This window comes from Entelurus aequoreus, linkage group LG08, assembly GCF_033978785.1.
Source record: "Entelurus aequoreus isolate RoL-2023_Sb linkage group LG08, RoL_Eaeq_v1.1, whole genome shotgun sequence".
Taxonomy (NCBI): Eukaryota; Metazoa; Chordata; class Actinopteri; order Syngnathiformes; family Syngnathidae; genus Entelurus; species Entelurus aequoreus.
The window spans coordinates 74,747,504-74,770,003 of NC_084738.1; the positions used below are offsets into that span (position 1 = coordinate 74,747,504).

Consider the following 22,500-nt stretch of genomic DNA (forward strand, 5'->3'; position numbering starts at 1 on the left):
GTTAGCGTGCGAGCAAGCGAACGGTAGCATGCTAACAGATAGCTTGGGTCAGATACCACGTTATTTAACTCTAAGGTGTACGGCTGCGAAAATAGAGAGAAAAAGTGTAAAATTAGATGAAAAACTTGGCATGCTTGAGTTAGCATGCGAACGATAGCACGCTGGCAAGCTAACAGTTAATAAATGTCACATACTCTGGTGTAAACGGTTGCAAAACTAGCTCAAAAAGTTAGCACGCTAATGTTAGCATGCGAGCAAGCTAACGGTAGCATGCTAACAGATAGCTTGTGTCGGATACCACGTTATTTAACTCTAAGGTGTACGGCTGCGAAAATAGAGAGAAAAAGTGTTAAATTAGATGAAAAACTTAGCACGCTTGAGTTAGCTTGCCGGCATGCTATTGTTTGCGTGCTAACAGTTAACAAGTATCACATACCAAGTTATATGACTCTGGTGTAAACGGCTGCAAAACTAGCTCAAAAAGCTAGCTTGCTAACATGCTGACATTAGCATGCTAACGGTAACATGCTAAAAGATATAACTTGGTATGTGACAAGCTGTGACTCAAAGGTGTATGGCTGCGAAAATACAGGAAAAAAGTATACATTTGATGAAAAACTTAGCATGCTTAAGTTAGCTTGCCAGCATGCTATTGTTTGCGTGCTAACAGTTAACAAAAGTCACATACCAAGTTATAGGACTGTGGTGTAAACTGTTGTAAAATGTTAGCATGCTAAAGATAGCATGCTAGCAAGCTAACGGTAGCATGCTAACAGATAGCTTGTGTCACATACCAAGTTATATGACGCTAAGGTGTATGGCTGAGAAAAATAGAGAAAAAAGTATAAAATTAGATGAAATTGTTTGCATGCTAACAAATGTCGCATACCAAGTTATATGACTCCGGTGTAAACGGTTGCAAAACTCGCTCAAAACGCTAGCATGCTAATATTAGCATGTTAGCAAGCTAACGGTAGCATGCTAACATATGGCTTGTGTCACATACCAAGTTATATGACTCTGGTGTAAACGGTTGCCAAACTCGCTCAAAAAGTTACCTTGCTAATATTAGCATGTTAGCAAGCTAACGGCAGCATGCTAACATATGGCTTGTGTCATACCAAGTTATATGACTCTGGTGTAAACGGTTGCAAAACTCGCTCAAAAAGTTACCTTGCTAATATTAGCATGTTAGCAAGCTAACGGTAGCATGCTAACATATGGCTTGTGTCACATACCAAGTTATATGACTCTGGTGTAAACGGTTGCCAAACTCGCTCAAAAAGTTAGCATGCTAATATTAGCATGTTAACAAGCTAACGGTAGCATGCTAACATATGGCTTGTGTCATATACAAAGTCATATGACTCTGTTGTAAACAGTTGCCAAACTCGCTCAAAAAGTTAACATGCTAATATTAGCATGTTAGCAAGCTAACGGTAGCATACTAACATCTGGCTTGTGTCACATACGAAGTTATGACACAAAGGTGTATGGCTGAGAAAATAAAATAAGATGAAATCGTTTGCATGCTAACAGTTAAACGTCACATACCAAGTTATATGACTGGTGTAAATGGTTGCAAAACACGCTCAAAAAGTTAGCATTGTAATATTAGCATGTTAGCAAGCTAATGGTAGCATTCTAACATATGGCTTGTGTCATATACCAAGTTACATGACTCTGGTGTAAACGGTTGCAAAACTGGCTCAAAAAGTTAGCATGCTAATATTAGCATGCTAACAGATAGCTTGTGTCACATACCAAGTTATACGCCTCTAAGGTGTCTGGCTGGGGAAATTAAGAGTAAAAAAGTGTCAAATCAGCATAAGTGACCTCGAGCTGTTGTGTAGCTACCTTGGCCTTCTACTGGGAGACAAAAGCGTAAAACCCGATTGGCTGCCGACTCAGCGTTATGGATGTGAGGAATGTCAATTAAAAGCCACAAAAAGAACAAGAAAAAGGTGAGCCGGACGTGGTGAAGGAACACGGTTAGGCAGCTTAGTGAATTAATTGCTGGGAAATAAAAATAAATTATTATAAAATAGATTTCTGTACATTTACATACATATATATGTATATATATATATATATGTCCACTTCTCATTACAGGATCTACAAATAATAATAATAATAATAATAATAATAATAATAATAAATCAGTCCCAGCCAAAGTTGTGTGCGGTCATCTGGTAGAACTTCATGTTAAAGGGTCTGTAGAAGTCCCGGAGCCTTTGCACCACCTCGGGCCGGATGTCCGGGTGCGTGCGGCCTTTGGTCTTCCCCAGGCAGTGGGGCTTGCTGCTGCCCTCGGCCTTCTTGAGGCAGGGGAAGCCCTTGGTCTGGTTGAAGTAGAAGTGTTTGTCCGTGATGATGCGCTTCAGGCCCAGGAAGTCCTGCACGCGGCCCAGCTCTCCGGCCGGGTCGCTGATGAGCCGCTCGCCGCTCACGAAGAGGATCTGCCGGGCGGGGAAGTACTGCAGCCAGTTGTCCAGGTGCTTGGCGTAGACCCCGATCTGGACGGCGCTCCACGACGTGTCGATGAGGCCCGTGGTACGGTTCTTGAAGGTCAGGCTCTGGAAGGAGGGGATGTCGGGTTTCTTGGACAGAGTCTGGGTGTAGTCCGAGATGGCCCGGGTGACCGGGTCCCGCACCACCACGATCAGCTTGGTGGCCCGGGACATGGCCGCGATCCGGGCCGGAGCCTCTTTGGTCACAAAGTAGCTGGGGGTCTTCTCCATGGTGATCTGGCCCTCCAGGGTCTTGGGCATCAGGTCCCTGGTGGGGGGAGCAGAAGAAGTTGTGTGATAAACCGGAGGGTAATATATTTTATTTCACAGATAACATACCTGTGATTATAATCCCTCAGATATCAAAGCTGGGCAGGACATTATAAAAAAATAAATGAATAAATAAATAAATAAATAAATAAAAAATTTAAAAATTTTAAAAAAAATTTAAAAAATAAAAATAAAAAAAGATTTTAAAGCAGGAAGGAAATGTCAACACAAACATGGAAAACACTCAAACTATGTCAACAAAATAGTCAAATCACATTGAACACTTAACTATAAACTCTTAAAATTAAGTAATATGTAAGAAAAATACTTAATAAAGTCTAAGAAAATAGTGTGAAAATGTACACAGGGAAACTATTTTCTGCAGGTTTAGTGGCATGAAGTGATGGCTGTGCTCTAAAGGGTGAGCACGGCTAAGGTCTTGCATCACTCCCACTCTCACAGTTACCAGAGAGGGAGAGAGTGCAACTTTTCCATATTTTATTATTGTGTGAATTTCCAAACATTCACACACATATGGTTTTTCTTCTTCTCCGGATTTTGCCGCGCTCTACCTTCCACATTTTTTTGCCCGATTCGAAGCGTTCCAACTTCAAATTGTTCTGCCTATTCGGGAATCGCAGGTTTTCCCGTGACTATTTACCAGATTTCCCAGAATTCCAAGTTTTCCGGGACATTTTTCCCCATTCAAAATGAGTTGGCCATTTTTCTTCCACCATTCCCACATTTTCCCACCTATTCAAACCATTCCACCTTCAACATATTCCACTCATCCTGGAAATTCAAACCACACTTTTTCCAAGTTAAAAAAAAATCCAGGATTTCCCAGAATTCCAAGTTTTCCGGGACATTTTTCCCCATTCAAAATGAGTTGGCCACTTTTCTTCCACCATTCCCACATTTTTCCACCTATTCAAACCATTCCACCTTCAACATATTCCACTCCTACTGGAAATTAAAACTACACTTTTTCCAAGTTAAAAAAAAATCCAGGATTTCCCAGAATTCCAAATTTTCCGGGACATTTTTCCCCATTCAAAATGAGTTGGCCATTTTTCTTCCACCATTCCCACATTTGTCGACCTATTCAAACCATTCCACCTTCAACATATTCCACTCATCCTGGAAATTCAAACTACACTTTTTCCAAGTTAAAAAAAATCCAGGATTTCCCAGATTTCCAAATTTTCCGGGACATTTTTCCCCATTCAAAATGAGTTGGCCATTTTTCTTCCACCATTCCCACATTTTTCCACCTTCAAAATATTCCACTCATCCTGGAAATTCAAACTACACTTTTTCCAAGTTAAAAAAAAATCCAGGATTTCCCAGAATTCCAAGTTTTCCGGGACATTTTTCCCCATTCAAAATGAGTTGGCCATTTTTCTTCCACCATTCCCACATTTTTCCACCTATTCAAACCATTCCACCTTCACCATATTCCACTCATCCTGGAAATTCAAACTACACTTTTTCCAAGTTAAAAAAAAATCCAGGATTTCCCAGAATTCCAAGTTTTCCGGGACATTTTTCCCCATTCAAAATGAATTGGCCACTTTTCTTCCACCATTCCCACATTTTTCCACCTATTCAAAGCATTCCACCTTCAACATATTCCACTCATCCTGGAAATTCAAACTACACTTTTTCCAAGTTAAAAAAAAATCCAGGATTTTCCAGAATTCCAAGTTTTCCGGGACATTTTTCCCCATTCAAAATGAGTTGGCCATTTTTCTTCCACCATTCCCGCATTTTTCCACCTATTCAAACCATTCCACCTTCACCATATTCCACTCATCCTGGAAATTCAAACTACACTTTTTCCAAGTTAAAAAAAAATCCAGGATTTCCCAGAATTCCAAGTTTTCCGGGACATTTTTCCCCATTTAAAATGAGTTGGCCATTTTTCTTCCACCATTCCCACATTTTTCCACCTATTCAAACCATTCCACCTTCACCATATTCCACTCATCCTGGAAATTCAATCTACACTTTTTCCAAGTTAAAAAAAAATCCAGGATTTCCCAGAATTCCAAGTTTTCCGGGACATTTTTCCCCATTCAAAATGAATTGGCCATTTTTCTTCCACCATTCCCACATGTTTCCACCTATTCAAACCATTCCACCTTCAACATATTCCACTCATCCTGGAAATTAAAACTACACTTTTTCCAAGTTAAAAAAAAATCCAGGATTTCCCAGAATTCCAAGTTTTCCGGGACATTTTTCCCCATTCAAAATGAGTTGGCCACTTTTCTTCCACCATTCCCACATTTGTCCACCTATTCAAACCATTCCACCTTCAACATATTCCACTCATCCTGGAAATTCAAACTACACTTTTTCCAAGTTAAAACAAAATCCAGGATTTCCCAGAAATCCCAAGTTTTCCGGGACATTTTTCCCCATTCAAAATGAGTTGGCCATTTTTCTTCCACCATTCCCACATTTTTCCACCTATTCAAACCATTCCACCTTCAACACATTCCACTCATCCTGGAAATTCAAACTACACTTTTTCCAAGTTAAAAAAAAATCCAGGATTTCCCAGAATTCCAAATTTTCCGGGACATTTTTCCCCATTCAAAATGAGTTGGCCATTTTTCTTCCCCCATTCCCACATTTTTCCACCTTCAAAATATTCCACTCATCCTGGAAATTCAAAGTACACTTTTTCCAAGTTAAAAAAAAATCCAGGATTTCCCAGAATTCCAAGTTTTCCGGGACATTTTTCCCCATTCAAAATGAATTGGCCATTTTTCTTCCACCATTCCCACATTTTCCCACCTATTCAAACCATTCCACCTTCAACATATTCCACTCATCCTGGAAATTCAATCTACACTTTTTCCAAGTTAAAAAAACCCCCCAGGATTTCCCAGAATTCCAAGTTTTCCGGGACATTTTTCCCCATTCAAAATGAGTTGGCCATTTTTCTTCCACCATTCCCACATTTTCCCACCTATTCAAACCATTCCACCTTCAACATATTCCACTCATCCTGGAAATTCAAACTACACTTTTTCCAAGTTAAAAAAAATCCAGGATTTCCCAGAATTCCAAGTTTTCCGGGACATTTTTCCCCATTCAAAATGAATTGGCCACTTTTCTTCCACCATTCCCACATTTTTCCACCTATTCAAACCATTCCACCTTCAACACATTCCACTCATCCTGGAAATTCAAACTACACTTTTTCCAAGTTAAAAAAAAAATCCAGGATTTCCCAGAATTTCAAGTTTTCCGGGACATTTTTCTCCATTCAAAATGAGTTGGCCATTTTTCTTCCACCATTCCCACATTTTTCCACCTATTCAAACCATTCCACCTTCAACATATTCCACTCATCCTGGAAATTCAAACTACACTTTTTCCAAGTTAAAACAAAATCCAGGATTTCCCAGAATTCCAAGTTTTCCGGGACATTTTTCCCCATTCAAAATGAGTTGGCCATTTTTCTTCCACCATTCCCACATTTTTCCACCTATTCAAACCATTCCACCTTCAACATATTCCACTCATCCTGGAAATTCAAACTACACTTTTTTCAAGTTAAAAAAAAATCCAGGATTTTCCAGAATTCCTGGTTTTCCAAAGCCCTATTTCCACCCTTTTTTCTGGCGACTACTCCTTCCACATTTTTTAACCCACTTTAACGTTCCACCGTCAAAACATTCCTCTTAATCAGGACAAACAACACATTTGTTTTTTGAACTGGAAAATTTCCCGGTTTTCCTGAAATTCCTGGAATTCCTTAATACCATTTCTCAATTCAACATGTTACTACTTCAGCATTTCTCCACCCATTTAAACAACTCCAACACCAACCATTTCAAGTCAAGTCTTATGACATTTTCCTAACAATTCCCTATTTTCCTGAAATTCCCAAATTTCCCTGAAATTCCCATTGAAAAGAATGGGACATTTGTCATCCGATTCAACCCGTTCCAACTTCAAAATATTCAGCCCGTTCAAAACGGTGTGCTCTCCTTCAACAATTTCAAAAAGTTCCCGCATTTCCCAGAATTCCCAGTTTTCAGGGACATTTTCCCCATTCAAAATAAATTGTCCAATTTTTCAAGCTTCCACCATTCCAGCATTTTTCAACCGATTCAAACCATTCCACCTTCAACATATTCCACTCATCCTGGAAATTCAAACTACACTTTCTTCAAGTTAAAATTTTTTTCCAGGAATTCCCTTTTTATTAAACCCTTTTTTGACCCTTTTTTCTGGCGAATATTTTTTCAACCCACTTCATTCCTCTCTTAATCAGGACAAACAACACATTTGTTTTTTGGACTGGAAAAAATCCCGGTTTTCCTGAAATTCCTGGAATTCCTTAATACCATTTCTCAATTCAACATGTTGCTGCTTCAACATTTCTCGACCAATTGAAACAATTCCAACACCAACCATTTCAACTCATTTAGAACATTAAAGTCGTATGGCATTTTACAAAAAATTCCCTATTTTCCTGAAATTCTCAGATTTCCATGAAATTCCCATTGAAGTGAATGGGACATTTTTCAAAGTTCCACATTTTTCATCCGATTCAACCCGTTCCAACTTCAAAATATTCAGCCCGTTCAAACTTGTGTGCTCTCCTTCAACAATTTCAAAAAGTTCCCGAATTTCCGAAAATTCCCAGTTTTCAGGGACATTTTCCCCATTCAAAATAAATTGGCCATTTTTCAAACTTCCACCATTCCCACATTTTTCAACCAATTCAAACCATTCCACCTTCAACATATTTCAATCATCCTGGACATTCAAAAGTTTAAAAAATTCCAGGAATTCCTTTTTTATTAAACCCTTTTTTGACCCTTTTTTCTGGCGAATACTCCTCCCACATTTTTCAACCCACTTCAACCGTTCCACCGTCAAAACATTCCTCTTAATCAGGACAAACAACGAATTTGTTTTTTGAACTGGAAAAATTCCCGGTTTTCCTGAAAATCCTTAATACTATTTCTCCATTCAACATGTTACTACTTCAGCATTTCTCCACCCATTTAAACAATTCCAACACCAACCATTTCAAGTCAAGTCTTATGACATTTTTCTAACAATTCCCTATTTTCCTGAAATTCCCAGATTTCCCTGAAATTCCCATTGAAAAGGATGGGACATTTTTCAAAGTTTCACATTTTTCATCCGATTCAACCCGTTCCAACTTCAAAATATTCAGCCTGTTCAAAATGGTGTGCTCTCCTTCAACAATTTCAAAAAGTTCCTGAATTTTTGAAAATTCCCAGTTTTCAGGGACATTTTCCCCATTCAAAATAAATTGGCCATTTTTCAAACTTCCACCATTCCCACATTTTTCAACCGATTCAAACCATTCCACCTTCAACATATTCCAATCATCCTGGACATTCAAAAGTTTAAAAAATTCCAGGAATTCCTTTTTTATTAAACCCTTTTTTGACCCTTTTTTCTGGCGAATACTCCTCCCACATTTTTCAGCCCACTTCAACCGTTCCACCGTCAAAACATTCCTCTTAATCAGGACAAACAACGAATTTGTTTTTTGAACTGGAAAAATTCCCGGTTTTCCTGAAAATCCTTAATACTATTTCTCCATTCAACATGTTACTACTTCGGCATTTCTCCACCCATTTAAGCAATTCCAACACCAACCATTTCAAGTCAAGTCTTATGACATTTTCCTAACAATTCCCTATTTTCCTGAAATTCCCAGATTTCCCTGAAATTCCCATTGAAAAGGATGGGACATTTTCCAAAGTTCAACAATCCCCACATTTTCCATCCGAATAAACCCGTTCCAACTTCAAAATATTCAGCCCGTTCAAACTTGTGTGCTCGGCTTCAACAATTTCAAAAAGTTCCCGCATTTCCCAGAATTCCCAGTTTTCAGGGACATTTCAAAATCAATTGGCCATTTTTCAAACTTCCACAATTCCCACATTTTTCATCCGATTAAAGCCGTTCCAACTTCAAAATATTCAGCCCGTTCAAACTTGTGTGCTCTAATTCAACAATTTCAAAAAGTTCCCGCATTTCCCAGAATTCCCAGTTTTCAGGGACATTTCAAAATCAATTGGCCATTTTTCAAACTTCCACAATTCCCACATTTTTCATCCGATTCAACCCGTTCCAACTTCAAAATATTCAGCCCGTTCAAACTTGTGTGCTCTGCTTCAACAATTTAAAAAAGTTCCCGCATTTCCCAGAATTCCCAGTTTTCAGGGACATTTCAAAATCAATTGGCCATTTTTCAAACTTCCACAATTCCCACATTTTTCATCCGATTAAAGCCGTTCCAACTTCAAAATATTCAGCCCGTTCAAACTTGTGTGCTCTAATTCAACAATTTCAAAAAGTTCCCGCATTTCCCAGAATTCCCAGTTTTCAGGGACATTTCAAAATCAATTGGCCATTTTTCAAACTTCCACAATTCCCACATTTTTCATCCGATTCAACCCGTTCCAACTTCAAAATATTCAGCCCGTTCAAACTTGTGTGCTCTGCTTCAACAATATCAAAAAGTTCCCGCATTTCCCAGAATTCCCAGTTTTCAGGGACACTTCAAAATCAATTGGCCATTTTTCAAACTTCCACAATTCCCACATTTTTCATCCGATTAAAGCCGTTCAACTTCAAAATATTCAGCCCGTTCAAACTTGTGTGCTCTGCTTCAACAATTTCAAAAAGTTCCCGCATTTCCCAGAATTCCCAGTTTTCAGGGACACTTCAAAATCAATTGGCCATTTTTCAAACTTCCACAATTCCCACATTTTTCATCCGATTAAACCCGTTCCAACTTCAAAATATTCAGCCCGTTCAAACTTCTGTGCTCTGCTTCAACAATTTCAAAAAGTTCCCGCATTTCCCAGAATTCCCAGTTTTCAGAAACACTTCAAAATCAATTGGCCATTTTTCAAACTTCCACAATTCCCACATTTTTCAACCTATTCAAAGCATTCCAACATCAACACATTCCACTCATCCTGGACATTCAAACTAACACTTTCCCAAGTTCCAAACCAAATCCCGGGTTTCCTGGAAATTCAAACTCTTCAACATTCAAAGCATTCCAACATTCAAACTATTCTTCCATTCATACTACATTCTATTAGCATTTCACTTCAACTTCAGCATTCACACCTCATCTCGTTATGGATGACGATGCATATTGATATCGTTTTATGGCCCCGCCCTTCTAACTTTTCATCCATGAGGATTCAAGAACTCCTTCCTGCTTGACGGCGCTCATGGCTCATTCATGAAAGGGGAAGATTTGCCGACCCAAGCGTCCAACATCCCTTCAAAGTGACAAAAAAGAAAATTCCCCAAGAATAGCCACCCCCAGCCCGCCCCCCCCCACTTGTAAAAAGTCTTCACCTCTGACTTTTGCAGAAGTGGCGTAGAAAGGAGAGGAGGCGGAGCTTCTTGAGAAGAAACAATGTCTATTCTCCTCCTTTTTGATTTATGAGCTGATGCTGGTCAAAGACGCTGTCAGCGAGCCTTTCAGAGCGCCCTCATTGTGCCGCCGCCCAAAGGGGCAGCGAGCCGCTTCAAGGGGGCGGCGGGGGTCCGCACAAGAGGTGCTTGGGGAGGACAGAGCCTTTGGAGGGCGCTTGAGTGGAACGTGTCGCCTCCAAAACACCCCCAACTTCCGTTTTTTTTTTTTTTTTTACTTTTTTGAGAAAAAATGTAATAAAATAAAATATATATTTGTCAAATAAAATATAATTTTAAGAATTATTTCAAAGGAAAATAAACGAAAAAGAGAAATTGTATAAATATAGATTTTATTTAGATTTTTTGCGAATAAAAGGCATATTTAGCCAGTGAATTTTTTTTTTTTTACTTTAAGGAAAAAATAAAAATAGAATAAAAATATATATTCGTCAAATATTAATATAATTTCAAGCATTACTTCAAAGAAAAAAAACTAAAGCTAAATTGTATAAATATATATTTTATTTAGATTTTTTGCGAATAAAAGGCATATTTATCAAGTGAAATGTTTTTGTTTTTTTACTGTTAAAGTAAAAAATTTAAATAAAATAAATATTTGTCCAATAAAATATAACTTTAAGCATAATTTTAAAGAAAAAAAACTAAAAAGATAAATTGTATAAATATATATTTTATTTAGATTTTTTGCGAATAGAAGACATTTATCCAGTAAAATGTTTTTTTTTAACTTTTCAAGTAAAAAATTAAAATAAAATACAAATACATATTTGTCCAATAAAATATAATTTCAAAGAAAAAAAAAAAAAAAAGATAAATTGTATAAATAAATATTTGATTTAGATTTTTTGCAAATAAAATACATATTTATCCAGTGAAATCTTTTTTTTTTACTTTTCAAGTAAAAAATTAAAATAAAATACAAATACATATTTGACCAGTAAAATATAATTTTAAGCATAATTTCAAAGAAAAAAAAAAATATGATAAATTGTATAAATATATATTTTATTTAGATTTTTTGCGAATAAAAGACATTTATCCAGGGAAATGTTTTTTTTTTTTTACTTTAAGGAAAAAATAAAAATAGAATAAAAATAAAATATATATTTGTCAAATAAAATATCATTTTAAGCATTACTTCAAAAAAAAAGATATATTGTATAAATATATATTTTATTTAGATTTTTTGCGAATAAAATACATTTATCCAGTAAATTTTTTTTTACTTTTCAAGGAAAAAATAAAAATAGAATAAAAATAAAATACATATTTGTCCAATAAAATATAATTTGAAGCATAATTTTAATGAAAAAAAACTAAAAAGATCAATTGTATAAATATATTTTATTTAGATTTTTTGCAAATAAAAGGCATATTTATTCAGTGAAATGTTGTTTTTTTTTACTTTGGGAAAAAATTAAAATAGAATAAAGATAAAATACATATTTGTCCAGTAAAATCTAATTTTAAGCATAATTTGAAAGAAAAACTAAAACGATAAATTGTATAAATATATTTTAGATTTGTTTCAAATAAAAGACATTTAGCCAGTGAAATGTTTTTTTTACTTTTCAAATAAAAAATAAAAATAAAATAATAAAAATAAAAATACATATTTGTCCAATAAAATATCATTCTAAGCATAATTTTAAAGAAAAAAACCTAAAAAGATCAATTGCATAAATATATATTTTATTTAGATTTTTGACAAAAAATACATTTATCCAGTGAAATGTTGTTTTTTTTTTACTTTTCAAGTAAAAAATTAAAATAAAATAAAAATAAAATACATACTTGTCCAATAAAATATAATTTTAAGCATAATTTTAAAGAATTTTTTTTAAAAAGATAAATTGTATAAAAATATACTTTATTTAGATTTTTTGCGAGTAAGACATGTATCCAGTGAAATGTTTTTTTTTTAAACTTTTTTAAGAATATAAGATACCCAGGCAATATGGAGCTAATACAATGTCAGCACAAGAGGTGCTTGGGGAGGACAGAGCATTTGGAGGGAACGTGTCACCTCCAAAACACCCCCAACTTCCGAAAACAAGACAAAAAAGTCAGAGTGAGAAGACACAAAAGGGTGTGGTCACATGACAGGAAGTGGGTTATTTCTGTCGCACCAAAAAGGCCACTTTTGATGTTTGCTACAAAAGCTTATTTGAATGTCAAATGAAGGAGGAGGTTTACTGTATTTGAATAAAAGCAAATTAGTGGTGCGCCTCTAAAAGGAAGGCGGCTATTTTTGTTTTGTTGCTCCAAGACCTCGCTTGACCACAAAAAGTCCAATCACGATTAAAGCGCAGGTGGCGTAGATTTTAACGTTTGTCACCTATTCTGTCCTCTGATGGCTCCGATATAAAGTGCATAATAATAATAACAATAATAATAATGAAAATAATAATAATAATAATAATAATAATGAAAATAATAATAATAATAATAATAATGAAAATAATAATGAAAATAATGATAATAATGATAATAATAACTAGACAAGGCAATTCCTGAAGGAATTGTGTGTGAATGTTCCAATGCTGAAGTTGAAGTGAAATGCTGACAGGATGTAGTATGAATGTAAGAATAGTTTGATTGTTGGAATGGTTTAAATGTTAAAGAGTTAGAATTTCCAGGAAAACCGGAATTAGGTTTGGAACTTAGGAAAGTGTTAGTTTGAATGTCCAGGATGAGTGGAATGTGTTGACGTTGGAACGCTTTGAATGGGTGGGAAAATGTGGGAATTGTGGAAGTTTGAAAAATGACCAATTCATTTTGGATGGGAAAAATGTCCCGGAAAACTGGGAATTCTTGGAAATCTATTCAGGAATTCCTGGAATTTTCAAAAAACAACTTTGTGTGTTGGTCTGTGTAAGAGGAATGTTTTCACTGTGAAACGGTTGAAATGAGTTAAAAAATGTCAAAGGAGTAGTCGCCAGACAAAAAAGGTAAAAAATTTTTTTTTTAAAAAAGGCTTGGAAAAAAAGGGAATTCTGGGAATTCCTCAAATTTTTTTTAACTTTGATTGTCCAGGATGAGTGAAATATGTTGAAGGTGGAATGGTTTGAATAGGTTGAAAAATGTGGGAATTGTGGAAGTTTGAAAAATGACCAATTCATTTTGAATGGGGAAAAATGTCCCGGAAAACCTGGAATTCTGGGAAATCTGGGAATTTTTTTGAATTGGTCAAAAGAAAGCCTGCGATTCCTGAATAGGCTGAACAGTTTGAAGTTGGAACGGTTCGAATCGGATGGAAAATGTGGAAGGTAGAACGCGCCAAAATCTGGAGAGGAAGAAAAAACATATGTGTGTGAATGTTTTGGAACATTCACACAACTAGATGAGGTGTGAATGTTCCAATGCTGAAGTTGAAGTGAAATGCTGACAGAATGTAGTACGAATGGAAAAATAGTTTCAATGTTGGAATGGTTTAAAAGTTAAAAAGTTTGAATTTCCAGGAAAACCAGAAAACCTTAGAAAAGTGTTAAGTTTGAATGTCCGGGATGAGTGGAATGTGTTGATGTTGGAATGCTTTGAATAGGTGGGGAAATGTGGAAATGGTGGAAGTTTGAAAAAATGACCAATTCATTTTGAATTGGAAAAATGTCCCTTAAAACCTGGAATTCTGGAAATTTTTTGAATTGGTCAAAAGAAAGCCCGCAATTCCCGAATAGACTGAACAGTTTGAAGTTGGAACGGTTTGAAATGTGGTAGAAGTAGTCGCCAGAAAAAAGGGTGGAAATTGGGCTTTGGAAAACCAGGAATTCTGGAGAATCCTGGATTTTTTTTTTTACTTGGAAAAAGTGTAGTTTGAATTTCCAGGATGAGTGGAATGTGTTGAAAGTGGAATGCTTTGAATAGGTGGAAAAATGTGGGAATTGTGCAACTTGGAAAAATGTCCCATATGTTCAAAATGTCCCAATGGGAACTTCCTGGAAATTTGGGAATTTGGGGAAAAGTGGGATTTTTTTTTAAACAATTAAGCGCATGAATGTCCTGAATGAGTTGAAATGGTTGGTGTTGAAAATGTTCAAATGGGTGGAGAAATGTTGAAGTAGTAGTAGTAGTAACATTCCTCTTAATCAGGACAAAAAAAAAAGTTGTTTTTTTAACTGGAAAATTTCCTGGTTTTCCCGAAATTCCCGGAATTCCGTAATACCATTTCTCATTTAAAAATGTTACTACTTCAACATTTCTCGACCGATTTGAAAAATTTCAACACTAACCATTTAAACTCATTCACAACATTCAAGTATTATAACATTTTCCAAAAAATTCCTGATTTTCCCAAAATTCCCAAATTTCCATTGAAATGAATGGGACATTTTTCAAAGTTCCACAATTCCCAAATTGTTTTATCCGATTCCAACCATTCCAACTTCAAAATATTCAGCCTGGTGTGGTGTGCTCTCTTTCAACAATTTTAAAAAGTTTCCGGATTTCCAAGAATTCCCAATTTTCAGGGAAATTTTCCCCATTCAAAATGAATTGTCCATTTTTCAAACTTCCACAATTCCCACATTTTTCAACCTATTCAAACCATTCCACCTTCAACACATTCCACTCATCCTGGAAATTCAAAGTATAATTTTTCCAAGTTCAAAAAAATTCCAGGAATTCCCTTTTTTTCCAAACCCTTTTTTGACCCTTTTTTCTGGCGACTACTCCTTCCACATTTTCCAACCCACTTCAACCGTTTTACTGTCCAAACATTCCTCTTAATCAGGACAAAAAACAACGGTTTTTTAACTGGAAAATTTCCTGGGTTTACCGAAATTCCCAGAATTCCGTAATACCATTTCTCATTTAAAAATGTTACTACTTCAACATTTCTCGACCGATTTGAAAAATTTCAACACCAACCATTTCAACTCATTCACAACATTCAAGTCTTTTGACATTTCTCCAAATTTTCAAAATTCCCAAATATCCATGAAATTAATGGGACATTTTTCAAAGTTTCACAATTTGCACATTTATCTGCTGTGCTCTCCTTCAACAATTTTAAAAATTTCCTGGATTTTCAAGAATTACCAGTTTTCAGGGAAATTTTCCCCATCAAAAATTAATTGGCCATTTTTCAAACTTCCACAATTCCCAAATGTTTTAACTTATTCAAACCATTCCACCTTCAACATATTCCACTCATCCTGCACATTCAAACTTTCATTTTTCCAAGTTAAAAAAAATTCCAGGAATTTCCAGAATTCCCTTTTTCTGTCGACTACTCCTTCCACATTTTTCAACCCACAGACAAATAATTCCTCTTAATCAGGACAAAAAAATGAATTTTTTTTTTTTAACTGGAAAAATTCCCAGTTTTCCCGAAATTCCTGGAGTTCCTTAATACCATTTCTCAATAAAAAAAAATGTTACTACTTCAACATTTCTCAACCGATTTGAAAAATTCCAACACCAACCATTTCAACTCATTCAGAACATTCAAGTCTTTTAACATGTTTCCAAATTTTCTAAATTCCCAAATTTCCATTAAATTCCCATTGAAATTAATGGGCCATTTTTCAAAGTTTCACAATTTGCACATTCATCCGATTCAAACGGTTCCAACTTCAAAATATTCAGCCTGTTCAAAATTGTGTGCTCTCCAACATTTTTTTTAAATTCCCGGATTTCCAAGAATTACCAGTTTTCAGGTTAAAAATTAATTGGCCATTTTTCAAACTTCCACAATTCCCAAATGTTTCAACGTATTCAAACCATTCCACCTTCAACATATTCCACTCATTCTGCACATTCAAACTATCATTTTTCCAAGTTCAAAAAAACTCCAGGAATTTCCAGAATGACCCTTTTTCTGTCGACTACTCCTTCCACATTTTTCAACCCACAGACAAATAATTCCTCTTAATCAGGACAAAAAAAAATGAAGTGTTTCTTTTAACTGGAAAAATTCCCAGTTTTCCCGAAATTCCTGGAGTTCCTTAATACCATTTCTCAATACAAAAAATGTTACTACTTCAACATTTCTCAACCGATTTGAAAAATTCCAACACCAACCATTTCAACTCATTCAGAACATTCAAGTCTTTTAACATGTTTCCAAATTTTCAAAATTCCCAAATATTCCATGAAACTCTCATTGAAATGAATGGGACGTTTTTCAAAGTTCCACAATTTGCACATTCATCCGATTCAAACCGTTCCAACTTCAAAATATTCAGCCTGTTCAAAATTGTGTGCTGTCCAACATTTTTTTTTAAATTCCCAGATTTCCAAGAATTACCAGTTTTCAGGGAAATTTTCCCATCAAAAATTAATTGGCCATTTTTCAAACTTCCACAATTCCCAAATGTTTTAACTTATTCAAACCATTCCACCTTCAACATATTCCACTCATCCTGCACATTCAAACTATCATTTTTCCAAGTTCAAAAAAATTCCAGGAATTTCCAGAATGACCCTTTTTCTGTCGACTACTCCTTCCACATTTTTCAACCCACAGACAAATAATTCCTCTTAATCAGGACAAAAAAAAAAAGATTTTTTTTTTTTTAACTGGAAAAATTCCCAGTTTTCCCGAAATTCCTGGAGTTCCTTAATACCATTTCTCAATAAAAAAAATGTTACTACTTCAACATTTCTCGACCGATTTGAAAAATTCCAACACCAACCATTCCAACTCATTCTGAGTATTCAAGTCTTTTAACATTTTTCCAAATTTTCCAAATTCCCAAATTTCCATGAAACTCCCATTGAAATGAATGGGACGTTTTTCAAAGTTCCACAATTTGCACATTCATCCGATTCAAACCGTTCCAACTTCAAAATATTCAGCCTGTTCAAAATTGTGTGCTCTCCAACATTTTTTTTAAATTCCCGGATTTCCAAGAATTCCCAGTTTTCAGGGACATTATCCCCATTCAAAATGAATTTGTGCATTTTTCAAACTTCCACCATTTCCACATTTTTCAACATATTCAAACCATTCCACCTTCAACATATTCCACTCATCCTGCACATTCAAACTTTAATTTTTCCAAGTTCAAAAAAATTCCAGGAATTTCCAGAATTACCCTTTTTCTGTCGACTACTCCTTCCACATTTTTCAACCCACAGACAAATAATTCCTCTTAATCAGGACAAAAAAAAAGTTTTTTTTTAACTGGAAAAATTCCCAGTTTTCCCGAAATTCCTGGAGTTCCTTAATACCATTTCTCAATAAAAAAAAATGTTAGTACTTCAACATTTCTCGACCGATTTGAAAAATTCCAACACCAACCATTTCAACTCATTCTGAGTATTCAAGTCTTAACATTTTCCCAAATTTTCAAAATTCCCAAATTTCCATGAAACTCCCATTGAAATGAATGGGACATTTTTCAAAGTTCCACAATTTGCACATTCATCCGATTCAAACCGTTCCAACTTCAAAATATTCAGCCTGTTCAAAATTGTGTGCTCTCCAACATTTTTTAAAAATTCCCGGATTTCCAAGAATTACCAGTTTTCAGGTTAAAAATTAATTGGCCATTTTTCAAACTTCCACAATTCCCAAATGTTTCAACTTATTCAAACCATTCCACCTTCAACATATTCCACTCATCTTGCACATTCAAACTATAATTTTTCCAAGTTCAAAAAAATTCCAGGAATTTCCAGAATTCCCCTTTTTCTGTCGACTACTCCTTCCACATTTTTCAACCCACAGACAAATAATTCCTCTTAATCAGGACAAAAAAATGAAGTGTTTTTTTTAACTGGAAAAATTCCCAGTTTTCCCGAAATTCCTGGAGTTCCTTAATACCATTTCTCAATAAAAAAAAATGTTACTTCTTCAACATTTCTCAACCGATTTGAAAAATTCCAACACCAACCATTTCAACTCATTCAGAACATTCAAGTCTTTTAACATGTTTCCAAATTTTCAAAATTCCCAAATTTCCATTAAATTCCCATTGAAATTAATGGGACATTTTTCAAAGTTTCACAATTTGCACATTCATCCGATTCAAACCGTTCCAACATCAAAATATTCAGCCTGTTCAAAATTGTGTGCTGTCCAACATTTTTTTTAAATTCCCGGATTTCCAAGAATTACCAGTTTTCAGGTTAAAAATTAATTGGCCATTTTTCCAACTTCCACAATTCCCAAATGTTTCAACTTATTCAAACCATTCCACCTTCAACATATTCCACTCATTCTGCACATTCAAACTATCATTTTTCCAAGTTCAAAAAAATTCCAGGAATTTCCAGAATTCCCTTTTTTCTGTCGACTACTCCTTCCACATTTTTCAACCCAGACAAATCATTCCTCTTAATCAGGACAAAAAACGATTTTTTTTTTAACTGGAAAAATTCCCAGTTTTCCCGAAATTCCTGGAGTTCCTTAATACCATTTCTCAATTAAAAACATTTTTACTACTTCAACATTTCTCGACCGATTTGAAAAATTCCAACACCAACCATTTGAACTCATTCTGAGTATTCAAGTCTTTTTACATTTTTCCAAATTTTCAAAATTCCCAAATTTCCATGAAACTCCCATTGAAATGAATGGGCCATTTTTCAAAGTTTCACAATTTGCAAATTCATCCGATTCAAACCGTTCCAACATCAAAATATTCAGCCCGTTCAAAATTGTGTGCTCTAACATTTTTTTTAAATTCCCGGATTTCCAAGAATTCCCAGTTTTCAGGGACATTATCCCCATTCAAAATGAATTGGTGCATTCGTCAAACTTCCACCATTTCCACATTTTTCAACATATTCCACTCATCCTGCACATTCAAACTTACATTTTTCCAAGTTCAAAAAAATTCCAGGAATTTCCAGAATTACCAGTTTTCAGGTTAAAAATTAATTGGCCATTTTTCAAACTTCCACAATTCCCAAATTTTTCAACTTATTCAAACCATTCCACCTTCAACATATTCCACTCATTCTGCACATTCAAACTATCATTTTTCCAAGTTCAAAAAAATTCCAGGAATTTCCAGAATTCCCCTTTTTCTGTCGACTACTCCTTCCACATTTTTCAACCCACAGACAAATAATTCCTCTTAATCAGGACAAAAAAAAATGAAGTGTTTCTTTTAACTGGAAAAATTCCCAGTTTTCCCGAAATTCCTGGAGTTCCTTAATACCATTTCTCAATACAAAAAATGTTACTACTTCAACATTTCTCAACCGATTTGAAAAATTCCAACACCAACCATTTCAACTCATTCAGAACATTCAAGTCTTTTAACATGTTTCCAAATTTTCAAAATTCCCAAATATTCCATGAAACTCTCATTGAAATGAATGGGACGTTTTTCAAAGTTCCACAATTTGCACATTCATCCGATTCAAACCGTTCCAACTTCAAAATATTCAGCCTGTTCAAAATTGTGTGCTGTCCAACATTTTTTTTTAAATTCCCAGATTTCCAAGAATTACCAGTTTTCAGGGAAATTTTCCCATCAAAAATTAATTGGCCATTTTTCAAACTTCCACAATTCCCAAATGTTTTAACTTATTCAAACCATTCCACCTTCAACATATTCCACTCATCCTGCACATTCAAACTATCATTTTTCCAAGTTCAAAAAAATTCCAGGAATTTCCAGAATGACCCTTTTTCTGTCGACTACTCCTTCCACATTTTTCAACCCACAGACAAATAATTCCTCTTAATCAGGACAAAAAAAAAAAGATTTTTTTTTTTTTAACTGGAAAAATTCCCAGTTTTCCCGAAATTCCTGGAGTTCCTTAATACCATTTCTCAATAAAAAAAATGTTACTACTTCAACATTTCTCGACCGATTTGAAAAATTCCAACACCAACCATTCCAACTCATTCTGAGTATTCAAGTCTTTTAACATTTTTCCAAATTTTCCAAATTCCCAAATTTCCATGAAACTCCCATTGAAATGAATGGGACGTTTTTCAAAGTTCCACAATTTGCACATTCATCCGATTCAAACCGTTCCAACTTCAAAATATTCAGCCTGTTCAAAATTGTGTGCTCTCCAACATTTTTTTTAAATTCCCGGATTTCCAAGAATTCCCAGTTTTCAGGGACATTATCCCCATTCAAAATGAATTTGTGCATTTTTCAAACTTCCACCATTTCCACATTTTTCAACATATTCAAACCATTCCACCTTCAACATATTCCACTCATCCTGCACATTCAAACTTTAATTTTTCCAAGTTCAAAAAAATTCCAGGAATTTCCAGAATTACCCTTTTTCTGTCGACTACTCCTTCCACATTTTTCAACCCACAGACAAATAATTCCTCTTAATCAGGACAAAAAAAAAGTTTTTTTTTAACTGGAAAAATTCCCAGTTTTCCCGAAATTCCTGGAGTTCCTTAATACCATTTCTCAATAAAAAAAAATGTTAGTACTTCAACATTTCTCGACCGATTTGAAAAATTCCAACACCAACCATTTCAACTCATTCTGAGTATTCAAGTCTTAACATTTTCCCAAATTTTCAAAATTCCCAAATTTCCATGAAACTCCCATTGAAATGAATGGGACATTTTTCAAAGTTCCACAATTTGCACATTCATCCGATTCAAACCGTTCCAACTTCAAAATATTCAGCCTGTTCAAAATTGTGTGCTCTCCAACATTTTTTAAAAATTCCCGGATTTCCAAGAATTACCAGTTTTCAGGTTAAAAATTAATTGGCCATTTTTCAAACTTCCACAATTCCCAAATGTTTCAACTTATTCAAACCATTCCACCTTCAACATATTCCACTCATCTTGCACATTCAAACTATAATTTTTCCAAGTTCAAAAAAATTCCAGGAATTTCCAGAATTCCCCTTTTTCTGTCGACTACTCCTTCCACATTTTTCAACCCACAGACAAATAATTCCTCTTAATCAGGACAAAAAAATGAAGTGTTTTTTTTAACTGGAAACATTCCCAGTTTTCCCGAAATTCCTGGAGTTCCTTAATACCATTTCTCAATAAAAAAAAATGTTACTTCTTCAACATTTCTCAACCGATTTGAAAAATTCCAACACCAACCATTTCAACTCATTCAGAACATTCAAGTCTTTTAACATGTTTCCAAATTTTCAAAATTCCCAAATTTCCATTAAATTCCCATTGAAATTAATGGGACATTTTTCAAAGTTTCACAATTTGCACATTCATCCGATTCAAACCGTTCCAACATCAAAATATTCAGCCTGTTCAAAATTGTGTGCTGTCCAACATTTTTTTTAAATTCCCGGATTTCCAAGAATTACCAGTTTTCAGGTTAAAAATTAATTGGCCATTTTTCCAACTTCCACAATTCCCAAATGTTTCAACTTATTCAAACCATTCCACCTTCAACATATTCCACTCATTCTGCACATTCAAACTATCATTTTTCCAAGTTCAAAAAAATTCCAGGAATTTCCAGAATTCCCTTTTTTCTGTCGACTACTCCTTCCACATTTTTCAACCCAGACAAATCATTCCTCTTAATCAGGACAAAAAACGATTTTTTTTTTAACTGGAAAAATTCCCAGTTTTCCCGAAATTCCTGGAGTTCCTTAATACCATTTCTCAATTAAAAACATTTTTACTACTTCAACATTTCTCGACCGATTTGAAAAATTCCAACACCAACCATTTGAACTCATTCTGAGTATTCAAGTCTTTTTACATTTTTCCAAATTTTCAAAATTCCCAAATTTCCATGAAACTCCCATTGAAATGAATGGGCCATTTTTCAAAGTTTCACAATTTGCAAATTCATCCGATTCAAACCGTTCCAACATCAAAATATTCAGCCCGTTCAAAATTGTGTGCTCTAACATTTTTTTTAAATTCCCGGATTTCCAAGAATTCCCAGTTTTCAGGGACATTATCCCCATTCAAAATGAATTGGTGCATTCGTCAAACTTCCACCATTTCCACATTTTTCAACATATTCCACTCATCCTGCACATTCAAACTTACATTTTTCCAAGTTCAAAAAAATTCCAGGAATTTCCAGAATTACCAGTTTTCAGGTTAAAAATTAATTGGCCATTTTTCAAACTTCCACAATTCCCAAATTTTTCAACTTATTCAAACCATTCCACCTTCAACATATTCCACTCATTCTGCACATTCAAACTATCATTTTTCCAAGTTCAAAAAAATTCCAGGAATTTCCAGAATTCCCCTTTTTCTGTCGACTACTCCTTCCACATTTTTCAACCCACAGACAAATAATTCCTCTTAATCAGGACCAAAAAAAAATGAAGTTTTTTTTTAACTGGAAAAATTCCCAGCTTTCCCGAAATTCCT

At 34.9% G+C, this 22,500-nt stretch overlaps 1 protein-coding gene across 1 annotated transcript in view; it reads right to left on the reverse strand.

The window, feature by feature from the left end:
* Positions 1–22,500, reverse strand: part of LOC133656303 (heparan sulfate glucosamine 3-O-sulfotransferase 3B1-like) — a 37,809-nt gene that overhangs the window by 1,239 nt on the left and 14,070 nt on the right. The window contains 1 exon segment of the mRNA XM_062057320.1: positions 1–2,778. This exon segment is cut by the window's left edge and continues 1,239 nt beyond it. Coding sequence (XP_061913304.1) covers positions 2,160–2,778 — 619 coding nt within the window. The 3' untranslated portion in view covers positions 1–2,159.